At 40.7% G+C, this 24,604-nt stretch overlaps 1 protein-coding gene across 6 annotated transcripts in view; it reads right to left on the bottom strand.

Moving 5' to 3' along the window:
• Window positions 1-22,029, bottom strand: part of RB1 (RB transcriptional corepressor 1) — a 167,227-nt gene extending 145,198 nt beyond the window's left edge. For 3 of the 6 annotated variants that reach the window (XM_014789994.2, XM_087436062.1, XM_004433658.3), the window contains exon 1: window positions 522-1,104. In XM_014789994.2, coding sequence (XP_014645480.1) covers window positions 522-649 — 128 coding nt within the window. In that variant the 5' untranslated portion in view covers window positions 650-1,104. Of the gene's footprint in view, window positions 1-521; window positions 1,105-12,368; window positions 12,577-21,856 lie in introns of those variants that run through there. The other 3 variants (XM_087436058.1, XM_087436060.1, XM_087436059.1) reach the window with 2 other exon arrangements.
• Between the last annotated feature and the right edge of the window lie 2,575 nt (window positions 22,030-24,604).

The following is a 24,604-nucleotide window of genomic DNA, read 5'->3' as shown; positions in this document are numbered from 1 at the left end:
GGCCTCTCCCAGGACCGGGCTTCAGATGCAGTGCGCGCCCGGAGGAAAACACTTCCCACTGCCGCATCGCAGGAGACCAAAACAGAAAGTCCAACGACCACCGGCGAACTACAAATCTCAACCGGAGAAAAACTGTCCGCCAGACACCAGTTCGTTTGTTTTGTTTTTCTCTTTGCGTTTGATGGGGCCTCGAAACTACCCGCCGCCTGCGAGCCTCCCGACTCGCTGAGGAAAGGCGGCACCTGTCACTTCGCTCAGAGACCCGAGCCCCACCCGCCCGACACCTGTCAAGCTGGAGCCGAGACCCCTCCCGGCTGCCCTCCCCTCGCTCCCGCACCCAGACGCCTGTCATCCTCCTCCAGGCGCTCCACAGCGGCGGGGGACAAGCGGGCACCCTCCTCCCGCCGGTACCCGGACCCGGCGAAGACGCGCCCCCGCCGAGACGCCGTGGCGCCCGCCTCGACGCACCCTCGGAGCGCCCATCCCGCGCGCCGGCAGCCGCCGCGGCGATGCTCGCTCACCTGGCCAGAGGCAGGTCCTCGGAGCCGCTGTCCTGCTCGGGGTCCTCCTCCGGGGGGGGCGGCGGCGGCGCCGGGGGTTCGGCGGCGGCCGCGGCGGCGGCTGCTCTCCGGGGGGTTTTGGGCGGCATGACGCCCTGCCCGGGCAGGAGCCGGCGAGCGGTGGAGGAGGGCCCGGGAGGGAGGCCGCGCGCACGTCGGGCACGCCCCGTCCTCTCCGACTCCCGTTACAAAAATTTGAACGTCCCCTGAGAAAAACCGGACGAGCCCTCCCCCGCCCGGCAACCGAGCGCCGCGTCCAACCGCGGGAAAACGTCACTTCCGCCCGCGGCGTCACGTCCGCGAGGCTCCCGGGCCCGCCGGCGTCGGGAGGGAACCGGGGCGCCGGGCGGTGCGCGGGGCGGGGGTGCGGGTTCGGGAGGGCTGGGCGCAGAGCCCCGGCCTGGGCCGAGCCGCCTTCCTCAAGGCCGCCGCCGCCGCCTGAACCTGTCTCTACCCGAAAGACTCCCTTCCGGGCCTGGGTGCCGGTCACGGAGCGTTACACAGTCTGGTGGGTGAGCCTGGCCCCCTCTGTTTGTGGGTTGAGCAGCGGCTCCCGCTCAGGCCCTGCCGGGAATATCAGGCGGCTACACCCTCGGCGGGCACGCCCCTCTCCCCCGTGGGCGGCGCCCGCCCTCCCCACCACACTCTCCCGCCCAATCCGTTAAGCAGTCGGCCAAAACAAAAACAAACATTTGTGGAACGCGTAAAAGGAGCTGAACTTTGCCAATCACTAGGAGCTACAAAGTGTAGGACAATTACTGACCTTTTAGAGATCACTAGTTAGGGAAGGGAGGAGTAGGGGCTGTGGGTAAAGAACAGATTATAGTGTGATAAATATTTTAACAGTGATGCAAAAACAGGAGGCACCATCGAATTGTCTGAGACCTCAAAAGAGCAGCGACAGTTGAATGGAAGTTTGCCTGGCAGACTTAACATTTCAGGAGGGCTTACTATGTACCAGGGATTGTGCTGGCTGTTTTACATGATTATCTCCCTTAATCCCAGCAACAACCCTTTAACATGAGTAGTAGTAGTATTCCACTTTCCAGATGGGGAAACAGGCTCAGAGGAGGTAATTAATTTGCCCAATATTACAGAGCTGATGGGTGGCAGAGGATTTGAACCGAGGTTGTTATCCATTATATTATGTCGTTAAAGAAAACACCATACAATTGATTATCATTCTCTATGTATACCATGACATATAGCAGGATGTAAAAAGGGTTAGCAGTCGTTGGCCTACTCCACAGCTAGTGCTGCCTAAGTTCAGAAACCCTCTTTTGAGGGCCAGAAGTTTGTCAGAAGGTAGGGTCCATGCCCAGCCCCAGCTAGAGAGAGCAAATACCATCCAAGTTCCTATTCGCTTTGCCTGGGATTAGTGTAGGCAGGAGCTCAGGATGCAATTTTGGTCTTGGCAAGATCAAAAATAGTCTGCTGAAGGCCTGCTAAAATGAGATACAAGGATGACATAGTTTTTCTACCCCTTAGCTATTATCATGAGGATGTGACGCTTGCAGTTGCCGCAGCCATTGTGACTTAAGGCAAGCTGACCTGAGGATAAGGCAGAAATGCTAAAGATGGTACAGTAGGAATATCAAAAAATTCTGGGTCCTCGGTAACATAACTGAACCTCTAACTTCACCAACCCTAGAGCTGACCTCAGCTGAGCAGGTTTTCAGTTGTTTGCACTAGAAAGCATCATGACTGATAGTATTTCTCCTATGAGCCCTTTCAAGACTGAGACCAAATCTTAGGCATGGTTTTGGCCTTAGTAGCTAGCAAAGGGTTGGGCACACGGTAAATGCTTGTTCGCTAAAGGTGGGGAGGCCAGGAGAGTGGAGGAAAGTTCTGAGAACCTAAGTAAACTCTCTTCATATGTAGATATGACCTGCTTTATTTAAACTCAGTTTATCAACATTTGGATTTACCACAATTAAGATAAATCAAAGAAATTTCTCAATTTACAAAAGGATGTGTATCTTTACCAAGGATTAATTTAACTGTGTCCCCTGCTACATTTAAAATCCTTACAGGAGCAATAGAGTCAATCAAAATCCTTACATCCCCTCACAGCTTTCTGTTGTACTACTAAAGTATTAGAAATTCTGCAGATTCTTAATAGAAATTTCCCCTGATCCTCCCCCACCTCCATAGTAGATTTAAGAAGATGGCTGTGAGACCAAAAAAGAAAAATCTTTCTTAGATTTTTTATCTGGAGATAGAACTCTCTTCAGCTTGAGGCTCCTTCAGTGATATCAGAATTTTTTTTTGAGTCTCCCCTAGTCTAAAAAGTCTTGTTTTGCACTCCTAAACTACCACACAGTTTCCATTTCTTTACCATCTAGCTTCTTGAAAGGGTAGCCCTATTTGTTCCATCTACTTCCTCAAACCCTCAGCCTACTAATGCCTGGCTCTCTTCTACTACTACCACAAACACTCCACTGAAATCACTCTTTCAAAGGTCACCAATGTCCTAATTGTCAGTTCAGTAGCTTCTTTTTGGTCCTCAATCTACTTGACCTTTCTTGCAGTTAACACAGTTAATAACCCCTTCCTCTTTCTTAAAACTGCCCTAGTCTTCCACAAATCTATGGTCTTGTTTTCCTCCTCCCTTCTGTTACTTCATAAACTCCTCCACTACTTCTTCTTCTTCTCCCAGTCTCTTCAATGCAGGTTCCCTAGGACAGCACTACTCAAGATGTGGTCCTTGGACCAGTACCAGCCTCCAAACTGCTTGTGTGTAGTCCATGAGGAGATAACTACAGGAATTAAAAGTGCTTAGCAGCATTTATAGCAATTTGACATTTCATCAATATCCAAGCACATGATTATAGGACACCTCTCATTAACAAAATATAGAACAGTTCAAGTGTTCTCCAACTTGTGTGGTGAGTTGCAGGTGGCATGGCTGTGTCTTTGTCATGTGCAGTAGGACCACATTATAAGGAGTGAAATTCTAAGGTTAGTCAACTGTAACCCAAAAGTGAATAAAAATCTGAAAATGTAAACATTTATTTACTTTTATAACTTGCTATTTTTACAGTCATTTTAATTTTTAATCAAGCCTGTTTTTTGGAATTTGTAGCTAAATTAGGGAAGAAAAATTTGTCATTTGTTCTTAACCTTAAATTATAGATGGCAAAACAAACCTCACTGTCCTGTTTTGTCAAGAAAAGACACGTCAGTAGTGTGTTAGTAATAATAAAGTAGTAAACAAATCATCAGAGAAGTGATTCCAAAGAATTCAAGATCTAAGAGTTTGTACTGATTTTACTCAGGAGTATAATCCCCCATCTACTGAGTTCATAGCCATAACTCACAGTGAAGTGCTAAAACCAGGTACTGACTAATGAAGCAATAAAGCCATCAAACTTCAGTGGCATTTACATATAAAACATAAACTAATTATGAATTTGATAAAACATTTTGAATTGAAAATAAACTCCACACATAGGGAATTCATGGATCCAGAATCCATTTCTTTCATTGAAAGATAATTTAAATGTAACTCTAACTTTATAGGACTAATTTTTGGAACTGGCTACTGATGAAGAATTGAAGATGAATTTTGAAAATAAAACATCTCTTGCTTCATTTTGGGTAGAATTTAAAAATGAATATCCTGAGCTTGTTGAAATTGCTTTAAAATCTCTTCTTCCATCCCCTTACACATACCTTTGGAGACTGATTTCTCGATATGAATGTTATTAAAATAAAACATAGAAACAGTTTGGATATACATTATATCCTGCTAGTGACATTGTCACCAATCCAACCTAGATGAGATAATTTAACAAGAACCACACTCATTTGTCAATGTTAAAAACTTTAAATAATGAAAAACTTAAAATATTAAATATTGTTTATTATAGCATTTAATATAGGAAATCGCTACTTCACTACCAACTTTTTATTTAGTTGTTATGACTGTGGAATGACAAAAAATTAGGGGTGTATTAGCAATTTTCTGTTAATCACCTACATGTACACTTTCAGTGAACGAAGTGTAGTTTTTGTAGTTTTTTTCTTTTATCCTATGTTTTTTTAATTCTAATTTTTTGAAATGTAATTTTATGACTATTTAAAATACTAAAAAATGTGAGCCTGTATTTTGCATCCCTTTGCTTTCATTTTCCTAGTAATTTTTAAAATGTTATTTTCAAAATATTTTCAAACATATCAATTCATGAAATATTGGAAATTAAAAAGAAAAGAAAGTTCCTTCACAGATAGTGTGAGATAGCACTGGCCTAGAAGATCTTCACCTCTCCTCTCTTCTTGCTCTTTTTCATTCCCATGATTTAAATCCCCTCCCATATGTGTGTGTTCTTAGATTCTTTCAGGTTTCAAGAAATAAAGAGTTGCTCAGTTTACCTGAATTATTCAGAAGTAATGATTAGTTTAGAGGGAAAAAAGTGAAGAGGATGAAAAAAAGAGTCCCTGCTGCTGCACTCATGTATCCTGTCATCCCTCCAACAACAGGCTCCCTCCTTCCCCCCGCCGTGAATGTTGTGTCTTCTTCTCTTTATACTGTTCTCCTGCCATACTGGCCTTCTCTCCATGCCACCAATTCACACTCTTCAGGAGAGAGAATATGACTGATTCCCCAGTAAACCATAATTTACATTAGCGGGACCAGATGCCATAATTTGCAAAGCCCAGTGCAAAATGATAATGCAAGGCTCTTTGTTCAAAAATTATTGAGACTTTCAAAGTAGACCATTATCTTACACCATACACAAAAATTAACTCAAAATGGGTTATTAAAGACTTGCATGTAAGACCTAAAACCATAAAACTCCTAGAAGAAAATATAGGCAGTACACTCTGACATTGGTCTTAGCAGCATCTTTTCGAATGCCATATCTACTCAGGCAAGGGAAACAAAAGAAAAAATAAACAAATGGGACTACATCAGACTAAAAAGCTTCTGCAAGGCAAAGGAAACCACGAACAAAATAAAAAGACAACCTACCAACTGGGAGAAAATATTTGCAAATCATATATCCAACAAGGGGTTAATTTCCAAAATATATAAAGGACTCATACAACTTAACAACAAAACGACAACCCGATCACCAAATGGGCAGAGGATGTGAACAGGGATTTTTTCCAAGGAAGATATACAGATGGCCAATAGGCACGTGCAAAGGTGTTCAACATCACTAATTATTAGAGAAATGCAAATCAAAACTACAATGAGATATCACCTTACACCTGTCAGAATGGCTATAATTACCAAGACAAGAAATAACAAATATCGGAGAGGGTGTGGAGAAAAGGGAACCCTCATACACTGCTGGTGGGAGTGCAAACTGGTGCAGCTACCACGGAAAACAGTATGGAGATTTCTCAAAAAATTAAAAATAGAAATACTGTGCAATCCCGCTATCTCACTGCTGGGTATTTATCCAAAGAACTTGAAATCAACAGTTCAAAGACACTTATGTACCTCTGTGTTCTTTGCAGCATTATTTACAATAGCCAAGACGTGGAAGCAACCCAAGTGCCCATCGACTGATGATTGGATAAAGAAGATGTAGTATATATACACAATGGAATGCTACTCAGCCATAAAAAAGATAAAATCGTCCCATTTGCAACAACATGGGTGGACCTTGAGGGTATTATGTTAAGTGAAATAAGCCAGACAGAGAAAGACAAACACTGTATGATTTCACTCATATGTGGAAGATAAACAAATACATGAATGAAAAGAAGAGATTAGTGGTTACCAGAGGGGAAGGGGGTTTGGAGGTGGGCATAAGGGGTAAAGGGGCACATATATATAGTGACTGACAAAGAATAATGTACAACTGAAATTTCACAATGTTATAAACTATTATGAAAAATATATATATATAAAATATATATATCTGCTCATCAAAGGCCACTGCTGGGGCCAACCCAGTGGCATAGTGGTTAAGTTCATGCACTCTGCTTCTGCAGCCTGGGATTCTCAGGTTCAGATCCTGGGTGTGGACCTACACTGCTCTTCAAGCCATGCTGCGGCGGCATCCCACATACAAAAAATAGAGGAAGATTGGCAACAGGTGTTAGCTCAGGGCCAATCTTCCTCACCAAAAAAAAAAAAAAACTTTAGGGGCTAGCCCCGTGGCATAGTGGTTAAGCGTGTGTGCTCCGTTGCTGGCGGCCCGGGTTCGGAACCCCAGCACACACCGATGCACCGCTTGTCAGGCCATGCTGTGGCAGGGTCCCATATAAAATGGAGGAAGATGGGCACAGATGTTAACCCAGGGCCAGTCTTCCTCAGCAAAAAGAGGAGGATTGGCGTGGATGTTAGCTCAGGGCTGATCTTCCTCACAAAAAAACAAAGGACACTGCTAAGAAAAAACATAGGCAAGCACTAGAAGGAGAGAAAATATTTGTAATACATATAACTATCAAAGGACTTTTATCCAGAATATATAAATTATCCCTCCAACTCAATAATAAAAAGACGAACAACTCAGTTCTTTAAATGGGCAAAAACTGTACAGACATTTCCCAAAGGAAAATACATGAATGACCAGTAAGCACTTGAAGAAATGTTCAGTATCATTAGACATTAGGAAAGTGCAAATTGAAATGAGATGGCATATTATACAACAACTAGAATGGCTAAAATGAAAAAGATGGCAACACCAAATGTTAGCAAGGATGGGAAGCAACCAGAACTCTCATTTATTTACGGTGGGAGTATGTGCTAGACATACTTTTAAGGTGACCTCCTATGATCCCTGCCTCCTAGTATTCATGCCCAATGTGATCCCCTCCCTTTGAATTTGAGTGGGCCTTGAAATAGAATATGACAATAGAATGTGGCAAAGGTGATAGGATGTATATAATTGCATGTATATGATTACATGATTATGTTTTATAAGACTGTAGCACTTATGTTGCTGGAGTCTCTTGCTCCTTTGCTGGCTTTAAGGAATCAACTGGCCATGTTAAGGGATGTCATATGGTAAGGAACTGCAGGCAGCCTCTAGAAGCTGAGGGTAACCTCCAGCTGACAGCCAGCAAGAAATTGAAGCCTTCGGTTGTACAACCACAAGGACATGAATTCTGACAATGACCACATGAGTTTGGAAGTGGATTCTTCCCCAGTTGAGCCTCCATATGAGAACCTAGTCTTGGTTGTAGTCTTGCAAAGGATCAGCTAAGCTGTGCTCAGACACCTGACCCACAAAAACTGGGAGATAATAAATGTCTGATGCTTTAAGCTGTTAAGTTTGTGGTAATGTTGTTATGCAGCAATAGATAACTAATACAGACTATAAAATAGTACAACCACTCTGGGAAATGGTTTGACATTTTCTTATAACATTAAATATACATGAACCATATGACCCCGAAATTCCACATTTAAGAGAAACATAGATCCACAAAAAAGACATATACAAGAATATTCATAACAACTTCATTCATAGATCCAAAAATCAGAAAAACAAATTTCTATCAATATAAGAGTATATAAAGAAGTTGTGGTAAATTAATACAATACACTGGATACTAGTTAGCAAGAAAATGTGATAAATTTTTGATACATACAACACGTGAATGAACCTCAAAAACATTATGCTAAATGTTTAAACATTAAGCTAAAGAAGCCAGACACAAAAGAGTATGATTCCATTTATATGAAGTCCTAGTACAGGTATACCTAATCTATGGTGAAAGAAATTGCAGCAGTGGTTGCCTCTGGGGATTGAGGGCAGGCATTGACTTGGAAAGGGCATGAGATAACTTTCTGCAGTGATGGACATATTCTCTATCTTGATGAGGTGTGGATTAGACAGGTGTATGTATTTGTCAAAACACTTTCAACTGTATACATAAGATGTAACTGTGCACTGTGTTTATCACTATATGTAAATTATACTTCAATTTTAAAAAATAAAAAACAAAGGACAAGGGAAATATCTGTTTGGTAAAGGATAGTAGCATATGTCTCAAGCCCAAGACGCTTGCAAAGAGAAAGAGAAAAGCATAGAACATCTGCTGCCATGTGGAGTCTGTAAGATCACAAGGTTCCAGAAGAAAAGGCACCTTCTGATTGGTTCTGCTCTCTCAGTTGATCTGTGTGCCTGGAGCTTCATTGACTCCATCTACCCAAATAAGATCATCTTACCCAACAAATGCTATGAACTCTATATCCCATATTTAATCAAGAAGTAGTCATAATAAGACCTTTATATAACCAAAGCTGCTAAAGTAACTTTATCAACCTTATCATGCAGTTACTTAAACAAGATTTTATTTTCACCAATTATCAAATACATTACATAATTCAAAATAATATTTGTTGTGGTGCTCAGCCAAGCAAAGTACAGATATTAAATTATCAAAAGACCTATGAACACAAAACTGTCAAGGACATCAAAAATAAGAAGTCTGAGAAACTGTCACAGTCCAAGGAGCCTAAGGAGAAATAACAACTAAATGTAATTTGGTATCCTGGATGGGATCTTGGAAGAGAAAAAAGATTTTAGGTTAAAAACTAAAGAAATCTGAATAAAGTATGGACTTTAGTTAATTTGTCAATATGGTTCATTGTAACAAATGTAAGATGTGAATAATAGGGGAAACTGTGTGCTGGGGGTGAGGGGTATATAGGAACTCTCTGTAATATTTTCTTAAATTTCCTGTAAATATAAAACTGCTCTAAAAATAAAATCTATTCTTAAAAAAACCCATGAGAGCAAGCTGTTTATATCGTGGTAGGATCTGGGAAACAAGAACTGTGAGACCCTTATCACATACAAAAGACAGAGAAGGACAGGTTCAAAATATGCTGTTGAAAGAAAAGGGACAGCACCCCAGGAACAGAATAGGTGGTTTGAAATCAGTCTCTGTTACTGTCTCTACAAAGCTCCTTGCCTCCAAATCGCTGCTTCAAATGTAATTAGTGTCGACCAACCTCTCCTCTGGCAGCCACTATGGTTTCTATTTTCACCCCCTGCCAGTCTGGACACGTAACATCTACAAGTTCCCCCAAAGAAATTACTGGCATAAAAATATTAATGAGAAATGTAGTTGATTTTGATGACTTTGTAGGGAAAATGGGGAAAATGGAGAAGGCATTTATGTTGAACACAGCAAACAATTTCAAAATCCCCTTTAAATTGGATTTATTTATAAATTTAAATTTATAAGGATATGATTGGGACAACAGGGAAATTTGAATAGGTACTGAATATTAGATATTGTATTGTCTCAAGTTTAAGTTCCTAAGTGGTGTAATTGTATTGTGGTCATATAGGGGAATGGCCTTGTTCTTAGGAGACACATGCTGAAGTATTCAGGATGAAGCTTCATGATATCTAAAAACAACTTTCAAATGGTTCAGAAAATAATATACATATACACATTTCTCTCTGTACCTACTTTTTTATCTGCCCAACTATATACAAAATGTGAATGCACACATATTTAATAAAAATCTACTCTCTGTCTCTATACATGTATACGTATATGTAAGAGGTATACCAGTGTTTACTGTACTATTCTTGCAACTTTTCTAAAGGTTTGGTATTTTTCAAAATAAAACATTTGTGGGAATCTTCCTTCATATATATGTTCTTCAAAATCCACACTTGACTCCTCACTACCAGGGATGTCTCTTTAATACTCCTTCCCCACCTAATACTGCCCAGCTTTGATGGCTTTGTTTTCCACAAGATTTCTTTCTCTGTCCCACTTCAAATATGTTTCCTTTCTATTGGACAAAGCATTTACCTCTGTGTGGCTTCTACTCCAAAACTCACAATCCTAAACCCATGAAAATTTTCAGTAAAGCCTAGGGGGGTCTAGTTAATAAGGCCTACCCTCCCAAGGAGAGTCTAGTGACCACGATGCCAAACATGTGTTTTTGAGATATCACCCCTACCCCAGGTAGCATAACGAAATATTCCTATCAAACAGTACTTCACAAGAATTCTGAGGAATGGAATTTTCATCTTATTTCACAACTAGAGGACTCCAACACTGTACTAAATTAGAAAGACTGCTGCTATTTCTAACTTTTCTGCATGTCATTGAAGCTCGATTTGAAGCCTACGTCCTAATTACCAGCTTTCAGAGTGCTGACAAAGATTTTCTCACAGAAAACTTCCAGAGATGTCACAAAGGGAGAATGACTAGTTGAACTAATAGTCAAGGGCTTTCATGGTAAGGACTGTAACTAAGAAGTTAAGTAGTTGAAAGATTACTGTTAATTTCTTATATTAAAGGCATGGGAAGTGATTATGTTATTCTGGAAATTTAAGTACAGAGCAATGTACCTTATACTAATTGTAAGTAGATCTCCAAGGTAAGTGAGCAAGAGACTCTGACCGCTAAGCATAAGCAAACAGAGCTTGATGTTGTAATTACTAGACTTCAAGTCAGGATATCTGGATTTCCCCCTGAGGCCCATATACTCCTTTCCTCCTTTTTCTCCTCTTCTGGATCACTTTTTTCCAGTAAGCCTAATGTCCTTGTGTCGAACGGTCTGTAGAAAGACCCCAGAATGACACCCTTCACCCCCATGTGCCTCCTACACCTATATTCTCTTTCTCCATGGTCTTTTCCACCACAAAGTGCTACCCCACATGATGCAGTTTTTTTTACTATTTAGAAAGCTTTTTCATGTATATTGACTCAATTCTGTCAATAATTCAATAGGATGTATTTTATTAAACCCTTTTCATAGTTGAAGAAACTGAGGTTCAAAGAGGTTAAAAGATTATCCAAGGTCACACATCTATTAAATGGCAAAGCCAGAAATTCAACTTCGATTGCGATTTTAAACCTAGCATTCTTTTTTCTACACCTCAGATAAAATTCCCATTTCAATGATCTAGGTTAAAATATCCTTTGTGAATGTGCTAGAAAAACGGGAAATCCCATGAAGTCAGCATGAATATCATAACGAAAACAAAAGAGATACTGTACATTCATTTGTCTATCTTCTTTTCCTCCTTTTTCTCTTAACTTTCTCTTCTTTCTTGTCCCATTAGAAAGAGGATCTTTTCTCAGCCCCTCTCCTACCTCCTTCCTTCTTCCCCTAAAACATCCCCTATTCTCCTGCCACTTTAGGAGGGACCCACATCCCACTCAGAGGTCTTCTCAACAGCAAAACTAGTTTAAGGGATACTATTAATAAAAGAAATACTTTGTTCACATAATAATATATGAGTGAGGGACACTAGCATTTTTAAAGAAAGGTTTGTGTGATGGTTTCACAACCCTAGCTGTGTAAAAACAGCAACTTTTATTTTCCATTTAGACCCCCTACTCTCTAAGTGGTAAAAGTTCAAATTTAGTCAATATGTACCCAAGGGATAAATCTCCCAGGGTGCTTGTGGAGTGTCAAAGCATTGGGAGATGGGGCAGCTGGTCCTTGACTGTCTGTAACCACCTTGGCTTCCATGTAGTCATCCATTCAGTTTCATATTTGTTTACTGGATGTGCAGGTGATTGCTGCATCACCCCATGATCCCATTACAAAGGCCCCTGCAGGTTTAACAATTATCCTGTCAACTTCTATACAGACTCTAGGGTACACGAAAATTCATCCCACTGCCAGGCTGAGTCATGGAAACTGTAGGGTGCTACCTAAAACCCCATTGACTCCTATGGCACTCTCAGGCCACAGAACCATCCATCTGCTTCCAGGCCACACTATGACACATGGGACTCTCTAAGCTGTCCCAGACTCATACCTGCCACACAGCCCTTTAGTCCCTGAGATCTTGGGTTTCCTTTGGCCTCTATCTAAGAACATATCTAGATCGCCTCTCCTCTCGCTTCCCACACACTTACCTGGTATTTCTGTCATTTCACTCCTCCCCACTGGGGCAACATCAGTCCCCTCTTCAGTGAGCCACCAAGGTTGTTCTCCTCTCTTTCCATTTGCCATCTGGACCTCTCCCTTTTCTCTCAACCAGGAGAATCTTTAGTTCGAAGTCAGGAAGCTTTTCTCTGATTAATATTACATTCTTCTACATGATTGCTTATGCTCTGAGTCCTCCTCGCAGGGTTTATGAAGAGTCAATGAGATAATATAAAAAGTGTTAGTCACTTTTTTATAAGTTAAAGTTGGCAATAATAGAATTTTTAAGTCATAAGGACTTTTTAATCTAGATCAGTTTGTGAGAAAAATTTTCCACTAAAAAGATAATTTCTGAATCTGTCATCTTTCTGGTTATGAATGGTAATTTTTATTTTAAAATTAACATGTTTTTTATTTCAACTAGCTAGAGAACAGGTTTACCTACTCATCTACAGCCTTCATTTTCCTGTCAGAGCATCTGAAATATAAGTACAGAATGTACAATTTTGTAATAACTTCTTCTAAGCATTAGTTCATCTACTTTTCCTTTTTAATTTAATTTCTCTTTCTGAAAACAATTGGGAAAAATTTGTTAAGCACTTTTTATGCACAGATATGGGGAGAATATAAAGCAGAAGACCCATAAACTCTCTCCTCAAGCAGCTTGTGATCTTTTTAGAAAACAAAATCTAGACATAAGTGAGAAGTTAAATGGCAAGATAAAGGTGTGAGTAAAAAATGTGCTGTAGAAAATTATTCCTAGTGGTCTGAAGTTTTTATTAAGATCTCTAGGGGGGCTGGCCTGGTGGCATAGTGGCTAAGTTCACGCACTCCACTTCAGCACCTGGAGTTCGCAGGTTTGGTTCCCGGGTGTGCGCTTATCAAGCCATGCTGTGGCAGGCGTCCCATATATAAGGTAGAGGAAGATGGGCATGGATGTTAGCCCAGGGTCAATCTGCCTCAGCAAAAAGAGGATTGGCAACAGATGTTAGCTTAGGGCTAATCTTCCTCACCAAAAAAAAAAAAAAAAGATCTCTAGGAAACTAGACTTTTGAGAAATCTGTGAATCTTAAAGAAGTGTTATGTTATTTTCCAATTGATACTATTTTTTTTAACAGAATGAGGCCAATTAACAGATCTCACTAAATAAAGAAATAAGGTAGAAAAAACATTTCTGTAGAATTCAAGAAGCCAGAGTTCTAAACCTACCTTTGCCATTTATATGCTGAGTAAAAGATATGCGTGTGTGTGTGTGCGTGCACGCATGCGCGTGCACGCATGTGTATGTGTGTCCACACTTGCCTTTGTGAGTATGTTGGGCTGGAGCAGGGAAGAGAGAGACTGAGGAGAAGGAACTAGAGGAGAAGCCAGCCACCCACTCCCACAGCTGTCTAATATCTGCATATCACATAGAAGGAAAAAATTCATAGCTGTCACAAATGTGATAGCACATTGAAGGTGCATGAAGTTATAGAACTACATCTGTACTCACCAGCTGGTGAAGCCTACACTAGTAACTTTTCCATATTTATTTTTGTTAATTTATTCATCTAGTAAATATTTATCAAGCTCCTACCATGGGGGTACTTAGGATCCAGGGGAAACCTTTATAGACATAGATTCAGCCTTCATGAAGCTTACAAGCTAAGTGGGGAGGTAGACATTAAAAATTACTCAGATTTGGGGCCAGCCCAGTGGCGTAGTAGTTAAGTTCAGCATGCTCCACTTCGGTGGCCCGGGTTCATGGGTTCAGATCCTGGGTGCGGACCTATACCACTCATCAGCCACGCTGAGGAGATGACCCACATACAAAATAGAGGAAAGACTGGCACAGATGTTAGTTCAGGACCAATCTTCCTTAAGCAAAAAGAGGAAGATTGGCGACAGCTGTTAGCTCAGGGCCAATCTCCCTCACTGAAAAAAAAAAAAAATGACTCAGATTCATAATTACAAACTAGGAAGGGATGGGATGTAGAGCTATGAAAGTGTCTAATGGGGGAGTGCATCTGCTCTGGGGACTCACAGGCAGCTTCCCTGGAGAAGTGACATTTGAACTGAGCTCTGAAAGATGAGTGGGAATTAATAAGTTGAAGAGTCAAAGTGAACAGCATGTGGAAAGGCCTCCAGGCAGGAGAGAGCACGGCATTTGAGGAACTAAAAGAAAACTGGAGCACAGCACAGGAGGAAGGTGGCATGAGATGGGACTGGAGAGGTTGGCAAGGGCAAGAGCCTTGCAGGCCACAGTGTGGGAAGCAGGAAAGAGTTTTAAATAAAGGAAGGACACAATCAGATTTCCTGACTACTGTGTGGAGAATTGAAAAGAGGAAATGAATGGACCTGAGGAGACCATTTAGGAGGCCATTGCATTACTGCCTGATACAATAAAAACATCCTCATGTTCTCTCATCTGGACCTCCAAGCCCAAGGTCTGCATGATGGGCCTCACCAGGGAAGAAGCCCTTCAGGAGATCCCTCTGTCACCAGTAAGTCTTATGCTCGTTGGCAGTCAGTCTTTCAGGACGATGAAGTCCCCTGGTGCACCCAAATCTCTGATGAACTACGTGGGATGTGAGAGTCCTGCATATGGATTGCAGGAAATACAGTGCCTAAGACCAGATTGCTAGAAGGAAGAGAGACAGGGACCCCTGCTGGCGGAGCTGAGGCCATTTGACAGAGATAGAGCTGGGCCTCCTGTGGGCGATGGGTGCTAGGCTTCACTGACTCACTCTCGGGTGTCAGGTTTGGAGGACGGAATCCTTGGAGATGGAGGGGTAGAGATGTCTGTCTTGAGTACTTGAAGTCCCTGGATAAAGTAAACTTGAACTGATGTCAAACTTTCACTACAGGTGGCTTCTTGCCTAGTTAAGTTGGGGGAGCTGCTGCCACTGCTGTGGATGGGATCCATGGATTACTCCTGAAGTTAGTCACATAGTAAAGTTGTGCCAACTTCTGTTTGGTTTCAGGAGATGAAGGTTATAGAATGCTGGTGAATGGAACTATGGACCGTTTATCAGTTCTGATGGATCACTGAACTCCTGCAAAAACCTATGTAAAGGGCTCCATCAGGGGCTCTAGTTATATTCATAGGAAGCCAGCAATCTTCCTCTCACTCCAACAGAAAGATTGATTCTATTTGAGACTTTGGCCACAGCTGTGGGACACAGGGCCACTTGTTGGCTAAATAAAGGAATCTGGGAGTATCAAACTGCTCAGTACTCAGGCGTGGCTCTTGGCAGGTCAGCCAGGAAGCCTTGTGTCAAAACTCTGGGGCCTGTGGACAAATTTTTGCTTTGTGCCAACATAGAACTTTTCCTGAATGCAGGGTAGCTAGATATGTGATTAGATTCTCCACAATTTTACCCAGGAGAAACCTAGGAGTTGGCAAATGGCATAAGTCTTGGCAAGAAGCAGGAGCTGCAGCGTGGAAGGCAGGTATCGTAGACAGAAACAAGTGGCAAGTTTAGTCTGTTGTTCAAGAAGCAGAAGAGACAGGTACTACAGAATGCTCTGAGCAAAGACTGACACAATAGCAAATCATTCACACAAAACTATTCAAATTTTCCATAGCCCACCCACTAGGTTCAACCAAATCAAGCACTTTAACACCAAGCATTTTGAAAAATAAAAGAGATCTATTTAGGCCGGCCCCGTGGCTTGGTGGTTGGGTGAGCGCGCTCCGATGCTGGTGGCCCGGGTTTGGATCCCGGGCGCGCACCGAGGCACCACTTCTCTGTCCATCCTGAGGCCGAGTCCCACATACAGCAACTAGAAGGATGTGCAGCTATGACATACAACTATCTACTGGGGCTTTGGGGGGAAAAAATAAATAAATAAATAAAATCTTTAAAAAAAAAAAAAAAAGAGAGATCTATTTAGTGGGTATTTAGACAAAACACAACATCTAGAAAAGAGATCAACATCTTTCCAACAACCTTCTTCTTACTGGGGGCTCAATCAGATTTAAAACTAAGAAGAGGGCATGGAATAGATGAGACAGTGAACCCCTCTTTCCTATCTCCTTCTCTGGGCTGCTTCAGGGTTCTTGAGTATCCCCTAATATGCACCACATTTGAATCATCTTTTATATTTATGTATTTAAATGTCCCTTCATTCAGCTTTCTACCCAGTGAGTCAATACTAAATTTTAAGAATCTCTCTAATTGCTTTTTTTCTGCAAATGTCCAGCCTGCAAAATTTTAATTAGAGGCTAGAGGGAGATAAAGGACCTTTAAATTTTCTATTCCACAAAGACCATAGTTGATTTGCAGCTATATGCCTCCTGATTGCAATGATGGTTTGACAAATAGCATAAACAAGTACATGTACCATAGTAGGAAACATCTATCAATTCTATATTTCTATGTTTGATTTTTAGATCACACATTTGTTATTTAAAATAAATCTTAGTAGACAGAATTGAAATAATAGCATATGCTCTATTGTTTTTGATAAAAGAGTCAATCTATCAGGAAGATATAATAATTATAAACATGTACGCTTCTAACAACTGAGCCCCAAAATGCATGAAGCAAAAACTTACAGAATTGAAGGGAGAAATAGTCAATTCAACAATAATAATTGGAGACTTCAATACCCCACTTTTAATATGGATAGAACAGCATGAAAATAGAAGACTTGAAGAACTCTATAAACCAACTAGTCCTAACAAACATCTATAGAACACTCCACCCAACAACAACAGAATGCACATTCTTCTCAAGTACACATAGACTCTTCTCCAGGACAGACCATACACTAGGCCATAATACAAACTCAATGATTGAAATCACACAAGGTATATTCTCCAACCACAATGGAATGAAAATAGAAATCTATACAGAAAGAAATTTGGGATATTAAAAAATATGTGAAAATTAAACAACACACTCCTATAACCAATCAAAGAAGAAATCACAAGAAAAATTAGAAAATACTTTGAAATGAGTGAATATGAAAACACAACATACCAAAATTTATGGGGTGCAGCAAAAGCTGTGATTAGAGGGAAATTTGTAGCTATAAATGCCTACATTAAAAGAGAAAAAAGATCTCAAATCAAAATCTAAATTTCCACCTCAAGACATCAGAAAAAGATGGGACCAGCCCAGTTGTGTAGTGGTTAACTTCACGTGCTCCACTTCGGTGGCCTGGGGTTTGTGGTTTCTGATCTTGGGCGTGGACCTACACCACTCATCAAGCCATGCTGTGGTGGCAACCAACATACAAAATAGAGGAGGACTGGCAACAGATGTTAGCTCAGGGCCAATCTTCCTCAAAAAAAAAAAAAAGACATTGGAAAAAGAGAGCAAACTAAACCTAAAGCAAGCATTAGCCATGAGGGAAATACAAATCAAAACCACAATGAGATATGACTAGGATGGCTGTAATCAAAAAGCCAGATAATAACAAGTGTTGGGGAGGAAGAAATTGGAACTCTCATACAATGCTGGTGGAAATGTAAGATGGTCCAGTCACTTTAGAAAACAGTTCGGTAGTTCCTCAAAAGTTAAACAGATTACCCTATGGCCCAGCAATTCAACTTTCAGGTATAGACCCAAGGGAAATGAAAACATATGTTCATGCAAAAACTTGTACACAAATGTTCATAGAAGCATTATTCATAATAGGCAAAGTGGAAACAATCTAAATGTCCATCAACTGATGAATGGATAAATAAAGTCTGGTATAACCATACAATGGAATATTATTTGGTAATCAAAAGAAATGAAGAATTAATACATGCTTCAATATGGATGAACTTTGAAAACATTATGTGAAAGAAGCCAGACACAAAACATCACATATTATATAGTTCCACTTATGTAAAATATCTAGATTAGGCAAATACACAAGGACAGAAAGTAGATTAGTGTTTGCCTAAGGCTGGGAAGGCAGTTGGGGGAAAATAGAGACTACTGCTAATGTGTACAGGGTTTCTTTTTGGGGTAATGAAAATGTTCTAAAATTGATTGTGGCAATGGTTGCACAACTCGGTGAATACGCTAAAACCCACTGAATTCTACACTTGAAATGTGTGAATTGTATGATATATGAATTGTATCTCAACAAAGCTGTTACTTGTGTAAGTATTGCTATCCCCGTTTTTTTTGTTGTTGTGGTTACCATTTGCTTGAAATGACTTTTTCCTTCCCTTCACTCTCAGTATATGTGGTCTTTAAGGATAAAGTGAGTTTCTTGTAGAAAGCATATTGTTGGGTCTTGCTTTTTTATTCATTCAGCCAGTCTATATGTCTTTTGATTGGAGAATTTAATCTGTTTACATTTAAAGTAATTATTGATAGGTAAGGACAGGCTAGTGTCATTTTGTTAATTGTTTTCTGGTTGTTTTATAGATCCATTTTTCTTTGTTTCTTATCCTGCTCTCTTTTTTCATATTTTGATGTCTTTTGGTATCAATATGCTTTGACTACTTTATCATGTTTTTGTGTGTGTGTGTAATTGCTGCAGGTTTTTCCCTTGTAGGTTACTATGAGGCTTACATAAAAAATCTTAAAACTATAACCCCCTATTTTAAGGTGATAACTTAACTTCAATAGAATTCCAAAACTTTACACTTTTGCTTCTCCTCCTCCTCACATTTTAGGTTATTGCTGTTACAATTTACATATTTTTTTTATATTGTGTAACTAATAACAGGTTATTGTACTTATGGTTATTTTTACTACATTCATTTCTTTTTACCTGTTAAACTAAAGTTTTTTAACTTTTAAACTAAGTGAATTATGCACCACCATTACCAAATTACAGAATCTAACTTTGACTATATATTTACCATTACCAGTGAGTTTTACACTACCTTTTTAGGTTTTTATGATGTTAATTAGCATCTTTTTACTTCCCCTCACAGAACTCCCTTTTGCATTTCTTGTAAGGCAAGTCTAGTGGTAATGAACTCCCTTAGCATTTGTTTCTTTGGGAAAGTCTTTATCCCTCCCTCATTTCTGAAGGACAGCTTTGCCAAGTATAGAATTCTTGGTTGATGGTTTTTTTCTTTCAATATTTTGAATATGTCATCTTATTCTCTCCTGGGTGAAATGTTTCTGTTGAGAAATCTGCCAATAGTCTGGGGGGGGGGTCCCTTATATGCAACTTCTCTCTTTTTTCTGGCTGCTTTTAAAATTCTTTCCTTGACTTTGAATTTTGGCAATTTAATTATAAATGTGTCCTGGTGTAGCCCTATTTGGGTTCAAACTATTTGGAGTCCTTCAGGCCTCATGGATCTGGATGTCTATTTCTCTCCCCAGGTTTGGGAATTATTCAGCCATTATTGCTTTACATATACTTTCTGTCCCTTTCTCTTTCTCTTCTCCTTCTGGAATTCCCAAAATGTGAATATTGTTTCTTTTCGTTGTGTCTCACACACGTAGGCTTTCTTCACTCTTTTTCGTTCTTTTTTTCTTTTTGCTCCTCTGACTGGATAATTTCTAATGTTCTATCTTCTAGGTCACTGATTCTTTCTTCTGCATGGTCGAGTCTGCTTTTGAAACTCTATCGAATTCTTCAGTTCCGTTATTGTATTTTTCACCTCTATGATTTCTGGGTTTTTTTTTTTATGATTTCTATTGCTTTGTTGATCTTCTCATTTTGTTCATGCACTGTTTTGCTAGTTTTGTTTAGTTGTCTGTGTGTTTTTGTAGTTCATTAAACTTCAAGAGAATTATTCTGAATTTTTTTCTGACAGTTTATAGATCTTCATTTCTTTAAGATCAGTTATTAAAGTTTTATTGGTTTCTTTTGGTGGTGTCATATTTACCTGTTTTTTCATGATCCTTGATTCCTTACTTTGATATCTGCTCATCTGAGTCATTGGGCTCCTTTTCCACACTTTAGAGATTTGCTTTGGCAGAGATGGATCTTCACCAGTCAGCTCAGTTTGGGTTTTGGGCATGTCTGCTGGTAATGTCCTTGGGAAGGTGAACCTGCTATTATGGTCTATTTTTGGGTGAGGCAACTGTTCAAGGTCTGAGGTTGGGGATGGGGGTGCTATGCCACTGGCTGAGAACAGTTGAATAGGACTGCTAGCTTGGTTCCCTACCCAAGTGAGGCTAAAGGATGGGCTCCACAGTTGCCTGGATTCTCTGGTCAGGCTTAATAGATGGTTGGGACTGGATACTACATTTAGTTAAAGATGGGGCTATAAATTAGTTTCCCTGCCTGGGCAGGGAAGCAGAACAGGACCCAGGTCCTGAACAGTTCATTAATGGTCTGGGGACTCGAATCAGGCAAGAGAGTGCACTGAATTCCCTGGTCTGGGGATGCTCCCAGTTTTACTTTGTAGATGGGGAAAGCCACAGGCTGTGCTCTCTGTTTAAGTGCCATGGTACGCAGGGCTGTTGAATGATGGACTACACAGCTTCCCATGTCTCTGGTTAGGTTCCTTGGTTGGGCAGGCTGGAGGCTGTCTTCAGTAATGCGTGGGGCTATGAATTAGTTTCCTTGCCTGGGTGCAGTAGGAGAAGCAGCTCTAAGGTCAGTGAAGCTCTTTGTTGTCTTAACTCAAGCTGACCCATGCCCCAAGTTCCTTGGCTGAAGGGGTCCACCGGCTTTGTTCAGCAAACTATCAGCTTTGCCTCCCCTTCTCTGGGCTGGAGAGCTGCTGGGCCACACAGCTTCCAGGTGTTCTCATTAGCCCTCTGGTGGAATGGGGCTGGAAGCCACAGTGGGTGGCTGGAACTATGTTTCAGCTCCTTTGCCTGGGCAGGAAGGGGAGAGGTCGCTCCAGGACACTCTCAATTTCCCAAACAGGCTCTCCAGTTGGGAGGGGCCAGAAGCTACCCTCAGCCTTGGCTTTGAATTAATCCCCCTGCCTGTGCATAGCAGGGAAATCCCTCACTCCAATACTGGCTTTGCTCTGGAGGCAATCTGCTCTGCCAGCCCACCTCTTGGCTGGAGCATTGCTGGGGTGCACAGCCTCCAGGTGTTCCTGCCAGCTGCCTGGTCAGATGTGGCTCAGAGACATTCTCCACAGCAGGTGGGACTGTGACTCAGCTCCTTACCTGGGTGTGTGCAAACCAGGCCCTAGGGCTAGCAAAATTGCTCATTTGAGGATCTGAATAAAGCAGATCTGCATCCTGTTGAGTCCCCTAGTGAGAGTGGGGCCACTAACTTAGTTCTGCCGATGAGCAAGGCCGCTGGTTGGGATTATTACTTGGGCACTGCAGGAATGAACTCACTCTGCCAATATCCATGTGCTAGTCCTTAGTCCTTGCAAGCCCTTCCCCCCTTCTCCATTGCAGTCCAGTTCCCGGTGGTTGAGCCCCACAGATTCCCCTGCAATCCCCGTGGGGGAAACATCAGAGGAGTGGCTCCTACAAAGCAACGCACAATGCTGGGGGGGTGCTGGTTGTCCCCCCTGGTTCTCTTTTCCCGCTGGAGGAGCCAGAGGCTCCTCTGCGTGTGGTGCAATGCTGGCTTGGGGGGAGGGGCAATGCAGTCAAAGTGTAGTCGCTTCTCTTACCTTTCTAGCGCAGCCTGTCTTGGTCGGTGTCGTGCAGGGGGTGCCTCAGCCTCACTCCGGTGTTCTAGGATTCTCTCAGTGGTGTCTTGTTCTTGAATAGTTGTTAGTTGTTCTTCTTGTGATCGGGAGCGAAGTCAGGAACGACCTATGTCGCCATGTTGGTGACGTCACCCTCCAAAGCTGTTATTTAAAAGTTAGATAAGCGTAGCACTTTAACTGTACATTCCTAGCGAGATATACTTTAAGGACCAGGGAACTAAGAAAATATTTTGTGAATTGTTTTCAATAATCATACTGTTGATGGTAGTGTTGCTATTTTTATGTTGAGGCTTGTGTGTGCATTGTGAGGATAAAATAAAGTATGGGAAAAAGGACTACAGATGTTAAGATTAATTGAGTTAAGTAAAATTCCTGTATTGGAAATATCAAGATGAATTAATAATGTTTTGTCTTTTATATTACATATATATGATCAGTCCACTGAAAAAGTTTAGAAATAGTGGCCAACGCAGTAGCAATGAGCACCTCTTCTACCCCAAGTTGTCATCTCTAAATATCATTTCTCAGTAAAAAGAATCAGGGCTCCTCAGAAACTGCCCGATTCCTGATCTGGAGAAAAAGATATTAAAAACAAGCCTGGAACAGCTTGTCATTCCAGAAAGCAAGAAAGCTATCAAAGGTCGATATGATTATTTCAAAAGGAGTCAAGAGTCAAATGGAAGAGGCTCCCACTGAAAAAGATGGCACAACTTAAGCACAAATAAGATTAATAATTAAAATGAATTGAAATAGCTCAAACATTTTTTCATAATGAGTTCATGATGTATTTGTAATAAAACTACAAAAAGAAAATGCATTTGTCACTATTGAAAGATACATTATTTTGAAAATTGTTAAATAAGGAAAGGATCAAATATTTATCCTATTTTTCTTATCTGAAACCTAAATTAAGGTAATTAATTAATTGATGATGGAAAGTTTTTTTATACAGAATTTTTCCAATAAATAAGCAAAAAGGGAATGAGAGAATTAGAATATCACTTTTTTTGTAATCATTATGAATTAATAGATCCAGGTAATTTTTGTTCAGTGGTGGTTAACATCACAACAAAAAAGACAACCAGATATTATGTGCCTTCTGATGTGTCTATATCACCTATAAATTCTTGCCAAAAAAAAATTGAGCCAGAATCTAATCAATCGTGCCTTTAGAGCCAGCTACCAGTTTACAGGAAATGCAGGAAAGAGAAACAAGGGAACCTGTTAAATGAAACCAGAAGGGGGTGGGGGGTGCCGGTGGGGGCCGGCCCTGTGGCGTAGCAGTTAAGTGCATGCACTCCGCTGTTGGGGGCCCAGGGTTGGATCCCCGGCGCCCACCGAGGCACCGCTTGTCAGGCCGTGCTGTGGCGGCGTCCCATATAAAGTGGAGGAAGATGGGCACAGATGTTAGCCCAGGGCCAATCTTCCTCAGCAAAAAGAGGAGGATTGGCATGGATGTTAGCTCAGGGCTGATCTTCCTCACACACAAAAAAATAAATAAATGAAACCAGAAGGATGCAATCAACAAAACCCAATCTGCAGAACAAACAACTCAGTTTCTTCCACAAATAAATAGCAAGGAAAAAATGAGAGGGAGGAAGAGAGAAAAAGAAGAGAGGGAGAGACCTATAGATTAAAAGAGATTTTAGACTCTTACTTTACACCACTTACAAAAATTAACTAAAAATGGATCAAAGACCTAAACATAACAGCTAAAACTATAAAACTCTTAGAAGAAAACATAGGGAAAAGCTTCATTACATTGGATTTGGCGACGATTTCTTGAATATGATACCTTTTAAAAGCACAGGCAACAAAAGTAAAAATTAAAATTTCTGTGCATCAAAAGACACAATTAACAGAGTGAAAAGGTAACCCATGGAATGGGAGAAAATATTTGCAAATCACGTATCTGCTAAGGCATTAATATTCAGAATATATAAAGAACTCCTATAACTTAACAACGAAAAACAAACAACCTGATTAAAAAATGGGCAAAGAACTTGAATAGAAATTTCTCCAAAGATATACAAATGGCCAACAAGCACATGAAAAGATGCTCATCATTAGTCATCATCATTAGGGAAATGCAAATCAAAACCACAATGAGATACCACCTTACACCCATTAGGTGGCTGCTATTAAAAAACAAAAAAACATAAAACACAGAAAATAACAAATGTTGGCAAAGATGTGGAGAAGTTGGAATACTTGTGAACTGTTGGTGGGAATGTAAAGTGTTGCAGACTCTAAGGAAAATGGTACAGTAGTTCCTTAAAAAGAAAAAAGAAATTACCATCTGATTTGTTAATTCCACTTCTGGGTATATATCCAAAAGAATTGAAAGCAGAGTCTCAAAAAGATATTTGTACATCCGTGTTCAAATAGAGACATTATTCACGATAGCCAAGAGGTGGAAGCAACCCAAGTGTCCATCAACAGATGGATAGATAAACAAAATTTGGTATATACATACAATAGAATATTATTCAGCCTTAAAAAGGAGTGAAATTCTGACACATACTACAAGATGGATGAACCTTGAGGTCATTATGCTAAGTGCAATAAGCCAGTTACAAAAAGACAAATACTATATGATTGCACTTGTATGATGCACCTAGAGTAGTCAAATTCTTAAAGACAGAAAGTAGAATGGTGGTTGCCAAGGCACTAGGGGAATTGGGGAATGAGGTGTTCTTGTTTAATGGA

The sequence above is a fragment of the Ceratotherium simum genome, chromosome 10 (assembly GCF_057802395.1).
Source record: "Ceratotherium simum simum isolate JZ-2026a chromosome 10, ASM5780239v1, whole genome shotgun sequence".
NCBI classification, from domain to species: Eukaryota; Metazoa; Chordata; class Mammalia; order Perissodactyla; family Rhinocerotidae; genus Ceratotherium; species Ceratotherium simum.
This window is presented reverse-complemented; position numbering and strand designations above follow the sequence as displayed.